At 34.4% G+C, this 16170-nt stretch overlaps 1 protein-coding gene across 1 annotated transcript; it reads right to left on the bottom strand.

Moving 5' to 3' along the window:
- Positions 1 to 2949: 2949 nt before the first annotated feature.
- Positions 2950 to 8745, bottom strand: LOC120626039 (elongation of very long chain fatty acids protein 4-like). Its single transcript, XM_039893320.1, has 5 exons — positions 8679 to 8745; positions 7429 to 7619; positions 6911 to 6985; positions 3841 to 4137; positions 2950 to 3183 (listed from the first exon to the last, which is right to left on the bottom strand). Exons 1-5 carry the CDS (start codon positions 8743 to 8745, stop codon positions 2950 to 2952), a joined length of 864 nt encoding a protein of 287 aa, XP_039749254.1.
- Between the last annotated feature and the right edge of the window lie 7425 nt (positions 8746 to 16170).

Below are 16170 nucleotides of genomic sequence, written 5' to 3'. Positions count from 1 at the left end.
CGCCATAATCAATGCCTTAAATAGGTTTTTATTTTCTACAATAATTTGAAGTCAGTTTCAAGCAAAATATAAACAATAAGGGCCAACGACTCCAAAATGAGAAACATATTTTTCATTATCTATTTAGAATTCGATAGAATCAACCTAGGTTTTGGTAACGAAGACAACCTTAGTTTATAGCATGGTAGAGCTTTTGCAACAAGCTTTTTGAAAGCGGTGATAGACCAGTAGGTAGAACTTCGACTTCAATTTCAGGGGGGCGAGTTTGAATCCCAGCACGCACCACTAACTTTTCTAAGCTATATGTTAATTTCAAGATTGTAGATACCTGTAGTTTTTCTTTTAGGTTATGAAAATTAAGCTTTATTTGCTATACTCCGCGAACAGCAGGAGAATCTGTATGGTGTAATTTATCATTTCTTCAATCCGTATACTCCACACCAAACAGATCCTCGGCAATGTACCCTCTACGCACGTTTCGCTCCGAAACCGGAGCATCCTCAGGAGATGTTGACTTTGATGACAATGAATAATTGTTAACAATTCATCATTGTAATTGTAATTGTTTTTAACAATTAAATTAAAAGCAAATTAAGCTTAATTTTCATAATATATTATGGATTTCCGCAAAGTAACGACTGGCTTCTATCCAATATTCTTTTAGGTTTCAATAACAATTAGCCAGTAAGTAGTGATTTCTAGTAACATATTAAATAAATGGTAATTTAAGTTTCGTTCACCCAAAAAGTTCTCAACGCTCCTAAAAAAATTTTCCCTCCGAAAACCACTAAAATTAACGACCGTTTTTAGATTTCAATTTGCAAACCTAATAGACTGACACCCATCACTAGCAACATCTAGCCTGGTGACAACCTACAACTATGGAAAAAACATTGTACTAGTGTCTCTTTCTGGCAGCCTATCAAGTCTATAGTCTATCTGTTAGAAAAAAGAGTACAAAATAATGCACTTCACTGTTCTAAACCGCGTGCTGTTTTTTACAGGAACTCCAAGTAGACTACAACAGCTGCTGGCAAAAGGTTATAATAAAAAGGCCAGCGATAAAAAAATATTTTTATAAAGATAATATAATTTTCATAAAATATTATTCGTAATATCACATAAGTTGCTTAATTTTGTACTGAAATTCGTGGCTTGCATTCTTATGGTTTAAACCACTAACGTAATATTCATATTACATCGGTGGTATGAACAGTTCTGTATATAAGTGTAAGTTTTCATTTTAACTAACGCTACTTAAAATTTAGCGCAAACTTGTCAATCTATAAGGACCGAATGTTAAAATTGGACGGGTTTTAAATTTGACACAGAGTTACTTGGCCCAAAAAATTTGTTTGTTAACATGAAGAGTTACACTAGGTGCACAAGTATCAACTTAACGTCACAAGAAGCTTTTCATAGCATAGCAGAAACGCTTTGACAAGTTTTCTAAAAACTTTCTATGATAAAAAATCCTAGAGTCATAGAAACTTAGGATAATTCTCTATTCCATTCGTAACCAACTCTTAGGAGACGCACACCCCACCCTTTACCGTTAATCGCGAAAAAAATCGTAGATTTTCATGAAAAATAATGAAATTTGTGTATGATATGAAATTACTAGTTAAAAATGCTGAAATAATAATTTACAAGATGGCGGGCACCCTTCCGCGAGTGTTGCGGCTAATTTATTTCAAAGTTCATCACTAAGAATGGATTTTATTGATCTTGATGTTTAAAAAAGTTGGAAGATACAGTGTTCCACTATTATTAAAACTGGAGCGGAAAATGGTTGTAAAGATCATGGATAGTATAATATCTGTTTAAAATCCTTATTATAATCCTTACTAACATTATAAATGTGTGATTGCAAAAATGTGTTTGTTTGTTTGTTTGTTTATCCTTCCTTTGCCAAACTTAGCAACCAATTAACTTGATTTTTTGCTGAAGGACGGAGAATACATACATACTTTTTATCGAAGAAAAATTAAAGGTTCCCACGGGAATTGTGAAAAACCATAATAAACGCAGACGAAGAAATCGGGCAACAGATACTAATTTAGGTAAATAATTAATTAACTGAAAGGTTTTTGGTATCACTTTTGCTATAGCTAAATCCAAGATAACTTTCTGCATATCATAGCTTTGAATAATTATGTCTATTCATGGTCCCGAGAGCTCTTTACATTCATGAAATGTGTCTTGTATACGTGTAAATGAAAACCGAAATAATACTTCACAGACTTTAGAGGAATATTACTGCCTCTGAGATTAATCTGTGAAACCGAAAACCTAATAGTAAACCACTGCCATAGTTTTTACTCAAATAAATTATATACAGCGCTAATATCGTATGCAAAATAAATTAAAATCATGTAGTAGTCACTTTATTAATTACGCGTCGCGTAGCGTGTCTGCGCGTGTCGGTCTTTTATCTTCAATAGGGTTGGCACAAGAGAACACTTAGAATGTTTTGAATACGTTTGTTTAGAAAAATAAATATGCTTCTTTTGATTTAATATATTTACAGGGTGATTCCCAACAAAATATACTTATGCATGCTTCAACATTTTTTCTTAATTCGGTTACACGTTGTATAAAAAAAAATGTTTCCGAAAAAAATATAAAACCAAAAATGATACATGTGAAGTGTGAACGTTGTTTGTTTGTTCTCACTCCACGCCCTAACTTAGCAAGCAATCGACCTCATTATTGTCATAGAGTTAGTTACTAGGACGGAAAGTAGTACAGCATACTTTTGGTCCTGGAAAAATATCAAATTCCCAAGGGTGAACAGGAACATTCTTATTGCGACACCAAATATCGTCCTTGTTTCACGCCCTAACAAAGAAACAAAACGACTTATTTGCAGATAATTAATAAATAAATAATAGAGCTCAGTGCGGTACACAACAATAGCCATGGTTATGAAATTCTAAATCTACAAAACTAATTAATTTTCACAGATTTTTCGTAGTTTTTCCCATTAACATTGTTATTATTATTATTACATTTCACAACTTTTTCTTTTGATTTCATATAAGAGTTGATGTAAAATTTACCAAATAGATATATAAATAAGAACCCGTTGATAAGTATTGTTATCATCAGAGTGTTGGATGGAGCGCAGCCGGAATAATGTAGATTGGCTACCGCATGTATTAAAACTAGCACGAACTGTATCTGAAAAGGTACAAAACGAGATTAAACCTGTGCTACTGATTTAATAAAAAAAATATAATAACTAAATAAATATACGAGTACTACGACAAACCGCACATCGCTATCTTTTTTTTGAAGTGAAATTTCTTTATCGGCGTTGGGAAAAAATGTACCGTCACGTTTTTCGGTTACGCGTCACACTTTTCGTTACGCGCCATCTTTTTTTAGTCAGACAAGACAAATTAGAAAATCGCTTAGCGGCACGTCTTTGTCGGTAGGTTGGTAAACTAACCAGCCAGTAGCCACGGCCCAAGGTTTCCTACCAGACAAAGTGAGACCACCAGAAAAAATATTATTAAGATAGATACATTAATACTTATAATATACAGATAACCACCCAGACACTGAAAAATATTAATGTTCAGCACATACATACGTACGTACGTATACATACAATTGCACGGTATCCTGTGCAATTTTGACACACACTGAAAAGTAGCCAACGAGAGATTGAAATGGATATAGAATACCAGGAGTATAATATATATACACATTTTCGCAAAAATTACTGTGTATTGTAAAGACGGATAAAAAAAATATTTAGAGTATAACCCTCGATACTGCTAAAATACGGTCTGGCGGGGATAACTGATAACTCATATAAAAATTAATAATTACCAATTGCATGCTCGTGATATACTTCTTCCACCACAGGTACTTTTCCAGGTTGGGGAAAGCTGATAATCCATAGTAAGTATACATGATTACGTGGACGAAAGAATTCAACGTGCCCAAAAACATTGTGCTGTAAGTTGGCTCGTACTTCAGGGTTAACCAAGTACTCCACATCATCAAAGAGTGATGGTATACGTGAAGGAAGGTGACCTGGTTGTTCTTCTTTCGCAGAACGAAGAAAACAGTGTCGATTAACTCTGATATTTTGGCAGCGAAGTACAAGTAGATGCTTGAAGTGATCTGAAAAATTACAATTACAAACCTAAAAAAAAATGCTCTCAACTTCAATAATTCTGACCTACTTAAATTACTTATTCAGTCAGTCTTATGACACACTATATTAATCCTAAATGTAAAAAACCTCATTTTAACAATTTGAGACAACCCAACAAATCTTTCATTGCCGAATTATTTAAAAATTCACTAAAACTATTCATTTTTTTATCATTATTCATTTTAACTTTTCATTTTATTTTATCATTATTCATAAAATTTATATAATTCTCATATGTTGCTGATTATTTCGAACTGTGTTTGCGCAGAAGTCGTTTGTGGGATTGAGTATATGTTTTTATAATGATGACCAAGGTAATTTCGGACCTACCAATGCATAAATTTAAACAATGTGCCAAAATACATTAAATAAACCGTGGTTACTATAAAACATTGATGATTTTATTAATGACAAAGCTACTTGGAAGCTGCCCGCTCCATTCTCATCTCTCACCAGATAAAACAATTTAAACAAGATTGTTATATAGAAGATTGTTAACTGTAAAATGATGTTGAAAAGAGCAATCTGCTGAGTTCCTTGCCGGCTCTCCTCGGTAGAATCTACCCTCCAAACCAGTTGTAGAGTCACTACAAACAGACTGACTTGAAGTTTCAAAAGTGCTCAAGTAGGACTAGTTTAGGTCCTACTTGAAATAAATGAATTTTTAGTCTTTAGTGTACAACCCTCTCTCCTATAAGAGGAATCCTTGACCTGTGTTGTATCGGGATTATTAGAACTGTTATTTGTGCAAGGGCCTTGACTGACTTTACGTTACAAAAGTTCTTATAAACTGGTCCTACTTGAAATAAATGAATTTTTAGTTTTTAATTTACAAACCTCTCTTATATAGGAGGAAACCTTGACCTGTGTTATATCGGGATTATTTGAACTCTTATTTGTGCCAGGGTCTTGTTAATGAATGTGGCATAATAATGGATTACTTATACAGTGTTTTGTCACTCACTATACAAATTTAATTGCAATGCTATCGCTCTGTTATGCCTTGATTATTAATAAGATGAGTTTAAAAAAGGGTTAAGATCTCTTGTATCTCTCGATACGTGGCATGCTAACGGATCACGGACAGGAAAATATGTAAATGAAACACTCAGTTGCGTGATAAAACGGAAATGGTTAACTCTTACTTTCCTGGCCTCTTTAGTGCATTAGTTAGTAACAGTCGCAAGGTTATAAGGAATATATTGCAGCAAAATACAATATTATAGCCATTATAGCTGTTATTTGGAAAAACAGGTTAGCTCTACTTCAAGTTAGCCCACCACCAGGTATGGCCGCAGTCAAAGGCTAAGTGATGATGCAGTCCAAGATGCTAACGGGCTAACCTATTAAGGGGTACGGCAGTTAATTATACGCCTTATCGGTTTCTACGCGACGTCGTTCCAAAACGCTAAATCGCTTGGTGGCATGTCTCTGTCACGTGGGGAAAGCCTTCCACCAGAGTAGACCAGAGAACATTCAGATATTATAAATTCCTAAATAGCACCTGCCGGGGATCGATCCCAGGACCTCCCACAGCGCTCACCGCTGCGCCAGTGAGGTTGTCAAAACCTTGAAATGCTCAATTTCAAGGTTTTGACAACCTCGCAATTGGGGGAAATAAACGACGGAAACGTCAAGTCTGTTAATTTGTAGTGACTCTACTAAAATTACTTCTTAAATATCGATAAATCCAAAAATATTATTGTGATATGTACCCGTTGAACTGTATTTGAGAAATGTTGGTTAACCACGAAAATCTTAGTTTAAAATCTTTTATTTGACTCTATTTCGGAATGCAGATTCTACCGAGAAGAAACCGGCAAAAAACTCAGCATTTGCTCTTTCCCAACGTCAACAATTTACATAATAATATTTCTTTTATGTTTGATATGAAAGCGGAGCTAGATACTTCCAAGCAACCTTGGCATTAAATTAATCATTTATTGTAGAGTAACCTTGCTGTAGTAAATTTATTTAAATACATTGTTTGAACTTATGTGTTAATTATGTACTGGTAGCTCCAGAATAGAGAGAATAGACAGCCCACGCTGATACAAAAATGCAAAATTTTATTTTTTTATTTTATGAACATGCCACCCTCATCGGACCACCTTAAAAGACATTCATTCCTACGCTTAATGAACACTTTATGTAGAATAGAAAAACTTCAAAAAACACAAGGAAAACAGTAATAGTATTTAGTGTTAGGGTGCAAAGGCGGCCTTATCACTAAAAGTGATGCCTGAAAGTATGTCATAAAGATTTCTGTAGTGTATCGTATCACCTCCTTAGTGTATCGTATCGTTACTGAATCGCCAAAAAAGTCTTCTTTTAGATCAACCGCGTTTTCTAAATCGATAAATATTATGTCAGTTACCGCATGCATAAATAATTATTTTTTTTTAAAAACAAAATGAATAATATGGCGATATAGCGGAAAAATAGTGTTACATACACCCAGTTCCCGCAAATAGAGATTGAAGTGAGCCCTGGACGAGAGTCTTTCTAATTCGCTTTGGACACATTCCACCAAAATGTGATAAACGTTCTCGATAGCATGATCTAAATTTATATCTACCATGAAACAGACCTCTGCCTGTGTAAGACACTAATGAAATAAGGGTGACTTTACACCACTGAGCAGTTTCTTTTATATTTTTGACGTATATAGGTCAAGGTCAAAAGGTTTTTATTTTATTTTTTAGTATCGAAATAGGTAGGGGAAGATCTTTCACTCACCAAATAGCGGCTCTCTTTTGTTTCCATAAGGCAAGATTTGCACAACAATCCATTAAGAAAAATAATACTTGCACCCTGGAAACATAAAATCAACGTTATTTACCAATTCGCATTGGATCTGCATGATAAGGTTATTTATTTATAATCTTTATTTGCACACAAAAAATACGGAAGAAGTAAGTGGCGATCTCTTCCAGGCAAACTTAGGATAAGGAAAATAAAGGATAACAGACTGCAACTTGTGCATATAAAAAAATACATACTAATAACTACATACTAATACTTGAACTAGATTACACAAATAAACAAATAAATACTATAAATATAAAAAAAAAAACCTAAACTGGGTCTAGCCCCAGAGTAATGTTAGCCGATGGGATTGCATCGATTTATTACAGAGTTTCCATTGTCACCTTCCATCCATCTTCCATCTTATGATGAAGAGGGCTTCTTCTTAAGATGTTGGTCAAAGCTTAACTACTTTACTTATTGTTACGTATAATTTGTTCAATACTCACAATACAGAACAAGTAAAAGGAGTATATTACTTGCAAGGTGTTGTAAAATATAAGTATATTAGTAAATTTGAACGGAGTTCGATTCTTCATAAGAGCAGGTCCCACTTTTAATACGAAAAGCAAGTACACGGACGTGATGACAAGTAAAAGGAATGGAGTCTTCATAAGAAACCAATCGTCGACATAGTCCACTGAAAAAAAACATTTACATATTTAAGGAGGCTTAAGCGGCAGATAGATAATGCATAATTTTAAATCTCGTCAAATTTAAACTCTATTATCCTTTTGTAGCTAAACTATTTAGTCATATTAATTTCTGACTTCAGTCATTAATAAATATTTGTATTTTGCTTATAAGTTATAACACATGATTATTTATTCTTTACAGGTCATAGAGTAATGTAAATCTACAAAAAACTGTGTATCAAATAAAGAAGGCCTAAAAAAATGTATGTTAGAACTGAAATGTCATAAAATGATAAATGACAGAATTCCAAGAATTAAAAATTGGACTTTACGAAAAACACAAAAGTACGTAAACTAAATTATAAAATATAAACATTTATACTCTGTGCCCATAAAAATGTTTATGGGCACAGAGTATAAATGTAACCATTGGAAGAGCATTCCACTACTTATATTATTTCATATTCTAAGAAAAGCTAGATATATCTATTTTTGCTCTTAGCTATATCTGCCCTTGTATATAAACAACAATATAAATGCAGCAACCTTTATTATCATTATAATAAGATTTAAATAACGCAATTTTTGTATTTAATTATGACAAATGAAAAAAAAATAACATAAAAAAAAAATTCTGGTCATAATCTACAATATATAATATACTTAAAGACCAATTCTCATTTACACCAAATTTAAATTTAAATTTCCTAAAAATCGGTCAAGCTGTTTCGAAGAAGTGCGACCACAAACACCGAGACACGAGATTTTATAGTTTATAAGTTTTTCTAATATAAGTATCGGATCTTATCTTCTGTAACTTTTTTTATATACAAAAGGATGGTTCTCCGTCTTCCATGAACTTTTTGAGTTTTTATGTGCGCAGTTTCTCCGAAAACGAAAAGGAAACCTTTACCATTTTTTCTCTTATACAATGCATGACAAGGTTATAAATACACATCGTGGTAGATATTCTATTTTTTTGTGGTTTTTTATTAATTTATATTTTGCTACCTAGTTTCATAAATATCTAAGACAAAATTATAAATAACTGTAAATAATTTTACCTTGTCCTTTGAAATTCCATATTTTTTTTGATATCGTTCCATTATTAGCTACGGAGCTAAGATCCATTTTGTTTTGCCAACAGTTATTTATATATAATAACACCTTATTTCTCAATAGATTATTTACTATATGATTAAGCAACTTTCGATACAACTTATTTATATTACGAACAATATCTATTAGAGGTCTTCCTATCTTAACATTAGATTAACAAATAAACTGTATATTTTAATCCACAATGAAACCATCCATTGTATAATTAAACTGCTCAAAATTTCGCAAGTTAATTGTATTGTAATGATTGGATTGTTCTTTAAAAGGAAAAAAAACTGACATTCCATAGCATAAGTTGTTTATTGTCGCCGGCCTAAGACAGCGCCCATGTACGTCAGAGATTCGGTACTTTATAAACTCTACTTCGGTATTCCGGATATCCACCACTTTTTCCACTTACCATGTTCTTTTTTGTTTTTTGACGTGACAACGTCTTATAATTCGATGGAGCCGGCTGCACGCACGAAAAAACATGACAACGTGCGGCGTTACCTCGCTCTGAGGCGTTCCATTTAAGACTTGAAGTGCAAGCGAGAGCGCGGAACGAGCGACAAAGAGGCTCAATCGGCCTCTGCGCTCGGCAGCGTTCGACATCTGTCTCTCTCTTACTTGAGTGAGCGATGCGTCCGTGTGGACAGCTGCTATACAATAATACATTTACATGTTTTCGTCAAGTATGAAGTGCAGTGAAAAGTAAATGTGGTGTCAATTGTTTATAGCAACGATGATAATAGAAACTATGTACATTGTAAAAAAAAATCACATAATTATATTCATGCGTACAAATAAATGTAACTTGATCAATTCAATTGTGATTTCAATCTATCTACTTTCTGTATCCATACAAAATATCTATCAAACAAATAAAATTTAAATTTTCTTTTGAAAAATGCAACCATTCCAGTGTTCTCTTATTACGTTGTCACGTTTAACTATCGTCAGTAAACCGAATTTACAGACAACCGTTTTTTTTTTATAGTAATAATTAATGGACCTAGCAGATGGCCCACCTGGTGGGCAACACTTCACACGGCAAACACGCCCTTCACACCGGAACACAGCATTGCAACAATGCTGCTTAGCGGCAGAAATAAGCGTGACGATAGTACTTTCCCGGACGAGCTCTGTTACAAAAAGCTCTACTATCCAGGAAATCAATGAAATATACCCGCAAATTACATCCAAATCGGTACAGCCGTGTAGGAAGAGTTAGGTGACAAAAACACGTACAGATTGCAGGTCATTTGAATCGCATGAACCGTCGAACGTACTTAGGTTATTTAGAAAAGTTTAAGTACCTAGTTAAGTTTTTGAAATTATATAATTTTCTGCGACACTTTTAAATATATTTTTCTGTAAGAAACTTCTACAAAGTATAAGAATACTTAAAAAAAAAGTTAGATAAAATCGGTAAGAAGGTCTAAAGTGATGGCGTGACCGGGTGTAGGGATTCATTTTTAAATATTATTTATAAAAAATATATAGACAAATAGATATGAGAATTTTATTTATCTAATATTTTCAGTTAAAAAATTTAATCATAGTAAGTATTCGCGATTCAGCGAGACTTCGTCCGCGTACAACTTTTGATAAGTTTCCAAAATCCACGTCTAACTTTCATCAACTTTTCCACATAATGCACTCCAAACCACCGCGTTGCATCATCCGCCCGTGCTATTAATTCGAAATCTCGGCTCCCAAGGAGTTGCTGACACCAAGTTATTTAGTCTTCCGGTACGATGTCGCGTAAAAACCAATTAGGGGTTATGAGTTCAATGTAACTGCCATACCTATCTCTAGCAGCTAACATCTTAGACTGCATCATCACATACCATCAGGTGAGATTGTAGTTAAGAGCTGGCTCGTAATCGAATAAAAATAATAGAATAAAATAGAATAAAAATGTAAGATTGGGAATAAATAAAGAAATAAAGAAAAAGTCCCCTGTTATTAAAAATTAGGTAAGATCGCTTTCGCACACAAAAATATGTATTTTTATGCTTTTTTTTCTCCTATTTTTTTTTATTCTGTATTATTTGTATGTACAACAAAGATTTTAAGCAAATAATGAAACTACATAATATCATTGTTTTATTATTTTTTTAAATCACTATTCTCTTCTTTTCTTTGTTCTCGATAAAATTAGTTTTTTTGGAGCAGTGATAGTGAAATCATCGTGAGGAAACCCGCAAGCCTCAAAGTTCTCAATCCGCATTTGGCCACAATGGTGGTCTACGACTTAACCCCTTCTCATTCTGGCAGGAGACCTGGGCCCTATAGTGGGTTGATAATGTTGATGATCTGAAGTCTGAATAGTGCTATACAACTTGTTAATAAAAACCGAAATAATACTTCACAGGCCGCACAAATACTTTACGGTCTCTGAGACTTTTCTGTGAAACCGAAAACCTAATGGTTTTTGAGTAAACCGCTGCCATAGTTTTTACTGAAAGAAATAAGATACTGCCCTCACATACAAAATTAAAATCATATCCTTTCACTTTATTAGGTACGCGTTGCTAGACATAAGGCAGTCTAAGACACTTTGTATTTTTAAGAAAGCTGTCAAAAACCACTATAGTTTGCATTGAAGACGACTTGTAATAGTATTTACTGTTGTTAATGTATTTATGATATGTTATAGTATATATTAGTTTATTAATATTTAATTTATTATGTATTATTTTATTTGTGTAATCTAGTTTAAGTATTAGTATGTAGTTATTAGTATGTATTTTTTTTTAATATGCACAACCTGCAGTATGTTATCCTTTTGTTTTCCTTATCCTAAGGTTGCCTGGAAGAGATCGCTACAAAGCGATAAGGCCGCCTTTTGTATACTTCTTCAGTCTGTGTTTTCTTTTATTCTTTTTTTGTATTTTTATTTGTTTGCAAATAAAGAGTATAAATAAATAAATAAATAAGCGTAGGTACGTCGGCGCGTGTCGGTCTTTTATCTTCAATAGGGTTGTCATAAGTAAACACTAAGATAATATGAATATAAATATGCTTCTTTTGATTGGTTTTTTTACAGGGGGATTCGTTATGTATAGTAATGCATCCTTCAATATTATTTCGTAACTCTATTACGCGTTGTACCTGTAGTATTATAAAAAAAAAATACACACAGAAAAACAGTTGCTAAACTGAAATGCATGAATCAAGAACTAAATTTAATATTCATGTACCTACCCAAAAGAATTTAATTATTATTCATAGGCGAAATAGCGACTTATTTGATTAATTAAATGCAAACTTTTTGGAATTAACGTTGAATTATTCGTACATTTTATTGTTTCTAAGTTTAGCTGAACTATCACAATTGTGGTAAATAATACTTTTAAGACTATCTGTTTCTATTCAGATATGTGATTCTGTAACACTTTAAATCAATATAAATACTACAAGCGATGTCTACCTCACAATATAAACATCCTTCAAACGATAGAATCACACAAACACGTTCTAACAATTGTCTTCATCATCATATCAACCCATAACCTACACACTACAGGGCACGGGTCTCCTCCCACAACAAGAAAGGGTTAAGGGCGTAGACCACAACTTTGGTCCAATGCGGATTGATAGACTCCACACACCTTTGAGAGCATTATAGAGAACTCTCAGGCATGCAGGTTTCCTCACGATGTTTTCCTTCACCGTTGAAGCAAATGTTTCACTAGATTTAGTGTGTGTGTGTGTGTGTTTATATTATAGATACGTACTACAAGATGGCTAGGGATGTCATATATTTTATAGAATGAACTCTTCCGTTTGATCATAGCTCATTTGCAGTAGCCATGTAGTAATTTTCGTAGTAATATTTCGTATTTTTTATTGATCTTGTTATATATATAGGGAGCTATGAATGAATGTTGGTGTTTATACAATGATGTTCCAGGCTTGTAAATGATACGGCAAACAATGTCACTTCTGCGTTTGTTAGCGGGGAATATGGGATACAATGTCACTTCTGCGTTTGTTAGCGGGGAATGTGGGATCAAATGTAATGGATGAATGTGTCTTGAGGGTAATGGACTACAAGAATAGTTGACGTATTGTAAGGACTTTATAGGATTCGTACAATAGGTGAGTTGGAAAACGGTAGGATTTATGACCGATGACTTTAAGAACCGATCGCTGGGCCCGTTCAAGATGAATTACTCACTTAAAACGCACATAACTTAGAACAGTTAGAGGTTTGGTTTAAATAAAAATATTATGACAGTACACACATATCTAGCCCCAAAGTAAGCGTAGCTTGTGTTATGGGTACTAAGATTTTTTTACTCCACTATCATATTGGAGCCACAGTCTAATTTGCTAGTAAGTCATGATAACAGCGGGCTTACCTTTTAGGGGTATGGCAGTATTATAATATTTAACCTATAACCCGAACTGGTTTCTACGCCATATCGTACCACAACGCTAAATCGCTTAACAGCTGACTAACCTAACACAAATAATTGTGTAGAATAGGGGATTAAATAGAAAGTTTGTACGAAATAATTTAGGTATAGGAACTCAAATACCGACGAAGTCATGGATAATCGCTGGTGAAATAATAAGGGTTACGGTTTAATCGATAAAAAATAAGTATACGCCTAAAAAATATATGTAGCAACATTGAATATAGAAGTTTAATTAGGTTTTGCTAGTATATCTATTGCAGTAGAAAAACACAGCAACACTTCACAGGGCATGCAAGTAGCAGGTCCTGCAACATGCCACCCTTCTCCATTAATTTGAGGCGTAGGTGCTAAACCTCATCATATCAACCCATTTCCGCCCTCAACAGGGCACGGGTCTCCTCCCACAATGAGAAGAGGTTAAGGCCATTGTGCAGAACTCTCTGTCATGCAAGTTTTCCCAAGATGTTTTCCTTCAGCGTTGAAGCAAGCGATATTTTAATAACTTAAAATGCACATAAATTAGAAGAGTAAGACGTGCGTGTTGGGATTCAAACTCGGCAACCCGAATATGAAGTCGAGCTTCACCCACTGCGTTATCACCGCTTCGTCTGGTTACGCCTCATGTGCCTGTAATTACACCGGCAACCACGCCCTTCAGACTGGAACACAGCATTGCAACAGTGCTGATTAGCGGCAGAAATAGCTTTTTAGAGCACGTGCTTTGTCTAGACTTAATAACTCCAACTTAATAACTTAACTAGCTGGTAGCAGTACTTAGATGAACTTCAACGACGATTATTGACGACCTCCCTGGCGCAACGGTGAGTGCTGTGAAGGAGGTCCCGGGTTTGATTCCCGGTCGGGGAAATTTGGGAATTTAAAATTACTGTTTTTTTCTCTAGTCTGGTCTGGTGGGAGGCTTTGGCCGTGGCTAGTTACCACCCCACAGGAAAAAAAAGGTGCCGCTAAGTGATGTGTAGATAGTGTTCTGGTGCTGTTTGGGCCATTCATTTACATTTCTCATCTGTAATCTGGACCATAAATGTCTATTGGTGGGTTGTTTGGTGGTTCTGTGTTCGTAAAAAACTATTTTAATTTTTGTTGATTCATACTTTTAAAAACGGTTCTAAAATGTTCGTTAAAAAAAACTAAGTCAATTAACAATTATAATATTCGTACTACGTGAATTTTTATTTAAACAAGTCCCACATCAAAAGTCACCGGCGTCTGCGCATTGGGAGGAGAATTCTACAGGTGCGATGTCGCGTAGAAAACCAATTAAGGGTATGACTACGATACTCCCTAACAGGTTAGCCCGCTACCATCTTAGACTGCATCATCACTTACCAGGTGAGATTGCAGTCAAGGGTTAACTGGTAGAGGCATAAAAAAAAACATAATATTGTTTATTTACTTTATATTAACATACTGGTAGATTAAGTACTCTGCGGGTTTCTGGTAATTATTAACACCTACGGCTAACCGCTTTGACGCAAGACCGTTCCGAGAAAAGAAGCTAGAAGTGAAAAACATGCGTAAACTGTTAAAACTAAGTTACCAGAATATTATAATTAAAGATTAATCATGTAGGGAGTTCCAAATTCCACGGTTTTGTGCCGCTTGAATCCAGCGGCTACCTGCGACGCGGCTTATGTCGTCCGTCCACCTCGTCGGGGGTCGACCAACGCTGCGTTTACAAGTGCGGGGCTGCCATTCCAGCACCTTGGCAGCCCAACGTCCACAGCCTCCGAACTATGTATTTGCCACTTCAGCTTCGCGACTCGTTGAGCTATGTTGGTAACTCTGGTTCTTCTACGGATCTCCACATTTCTGATTTTATCACGTAGAGAATGCGATCTCCTCCGATGGTTGATGAAGTATGTTTGGTACGGAAAATGGGATAGTGCTACATTCAATTTAAAAATAAATAATTTAGATACATTACATGTACTTTACATACTAATAGTACATTTAGATAAATCTTATATGTAGTATAAATATATATACATATATAAATCATGACATAGATTTAAAGTAAGTGTGAATTTCTTTTCACACCTTCAATGAAGAAAATCTGTTGTTATTGCTTCACTGCGTCAGGTTTTGGGATGTTCCAGCATTCCAAAATGGCCGCGAGTACATCCGCGTGGATTGAGGTTTTTAAAAAAATCCCGTAACAACTCTCTAATCACAACGTAATAATGATACAAACTAGCGTTTATTGATTTTATGTGACGCACGATGCGTGGCGTGCGTACGGTCATCTATGACGAAGAAAACATTTCCATTCCAATCAAACAGATTAACATTCCAAAACAATCCATTAATCGGGTTTTTACAAAACCATATTGTGGTTGAACCTTCTCACATGATATGGTTAAGAATCAAATTTCTTATAAATTATATGACGTGTAAACCTTGAAAATGATTATTATTAATCAACTTTAGTAGTATTTAATGTAGTTATAAGCACTTATGAAACCAAAATTCTGTATACTAATGTTTAGAAATTCTACAATCAGTTAAGAAGGCAGATTATACCGAGACGTAGCTGGCAATAGTCTGAAGAAAGTTGGCCTGTCAGATTCCATCAAAAGGTCTTAATTTATTAGAAAGTAGCTTCAAATAATATTTGGAAAAAATGTATGACACTTTTTTTGTTAAACTTTCCTTAATGCCATCGTTTAGGTTTATAGGCTAACAGAGGGTTTTTAATGTACAAAATAAAAATGGTTAAAGTCTAATCAATAAACGTTAAACGACAAAAAAGCTTGGGTGTGAATTGCTCTAGCTTCATAGCTTAATATACATTTACTGGAAGATGGTAATAACAAAAAAATAAATTTACCTGGCTATTGTGGGCTCTTCTTAGACAAGGGCGCGTTTGGAACCCTCGTAGCTTTAGATTTAAGTTGGCGAACGAAGTTATCACCATCCCGTTACAATTATGTAAACAAATATGTATGAACGCTTCATAAGTGCCTGTGATAGGCCTACATGAATAAAGAAATATTGAATTTGAATT

Source organism: Pararge aegeria, chromosome 8, assembly GCF_905163445.1.
Source record: "Pararge aegeria chromosome 8, ilParAegt1.1, whole genome shotgun sequence".
Lineage (NCBI taxonomy): Eukaryota > Metazoa > Arthropoda > Insecta > Lepidoptera > Nymphalidae > Pararge > Pararge aegeria.
Note: the sequence above shows the minus strand (reverse complement) of the source record. Positions and strands in the feature narration are given on the sequence as shown.

Excerpts from the sequence above, each read along its gene's own strand:
- LOC120626039 (XM_039893320.1), bottom strand. The coding sequence starts at position 8,745 with ATGGATCTTAGCTCCGTAGCTAATAATGGAACGATATCAAAAAAAATA. Across the intron at positions 7,620-8,678 it reads ATGGAATTTCAAAGGACAAG|TGGACTATGTCGACGATTGG; the intron begins GTAAAATTATTT and ends GTTTTTTTTCAG. Across the intron at positions 3,184-3,840 it reads ATATCACGAGCATGCAATTG|ATACAGTTCGTGCTAGTTTT; the intron begins GTAATTATTAAT and ends GTACCTTTTCAG.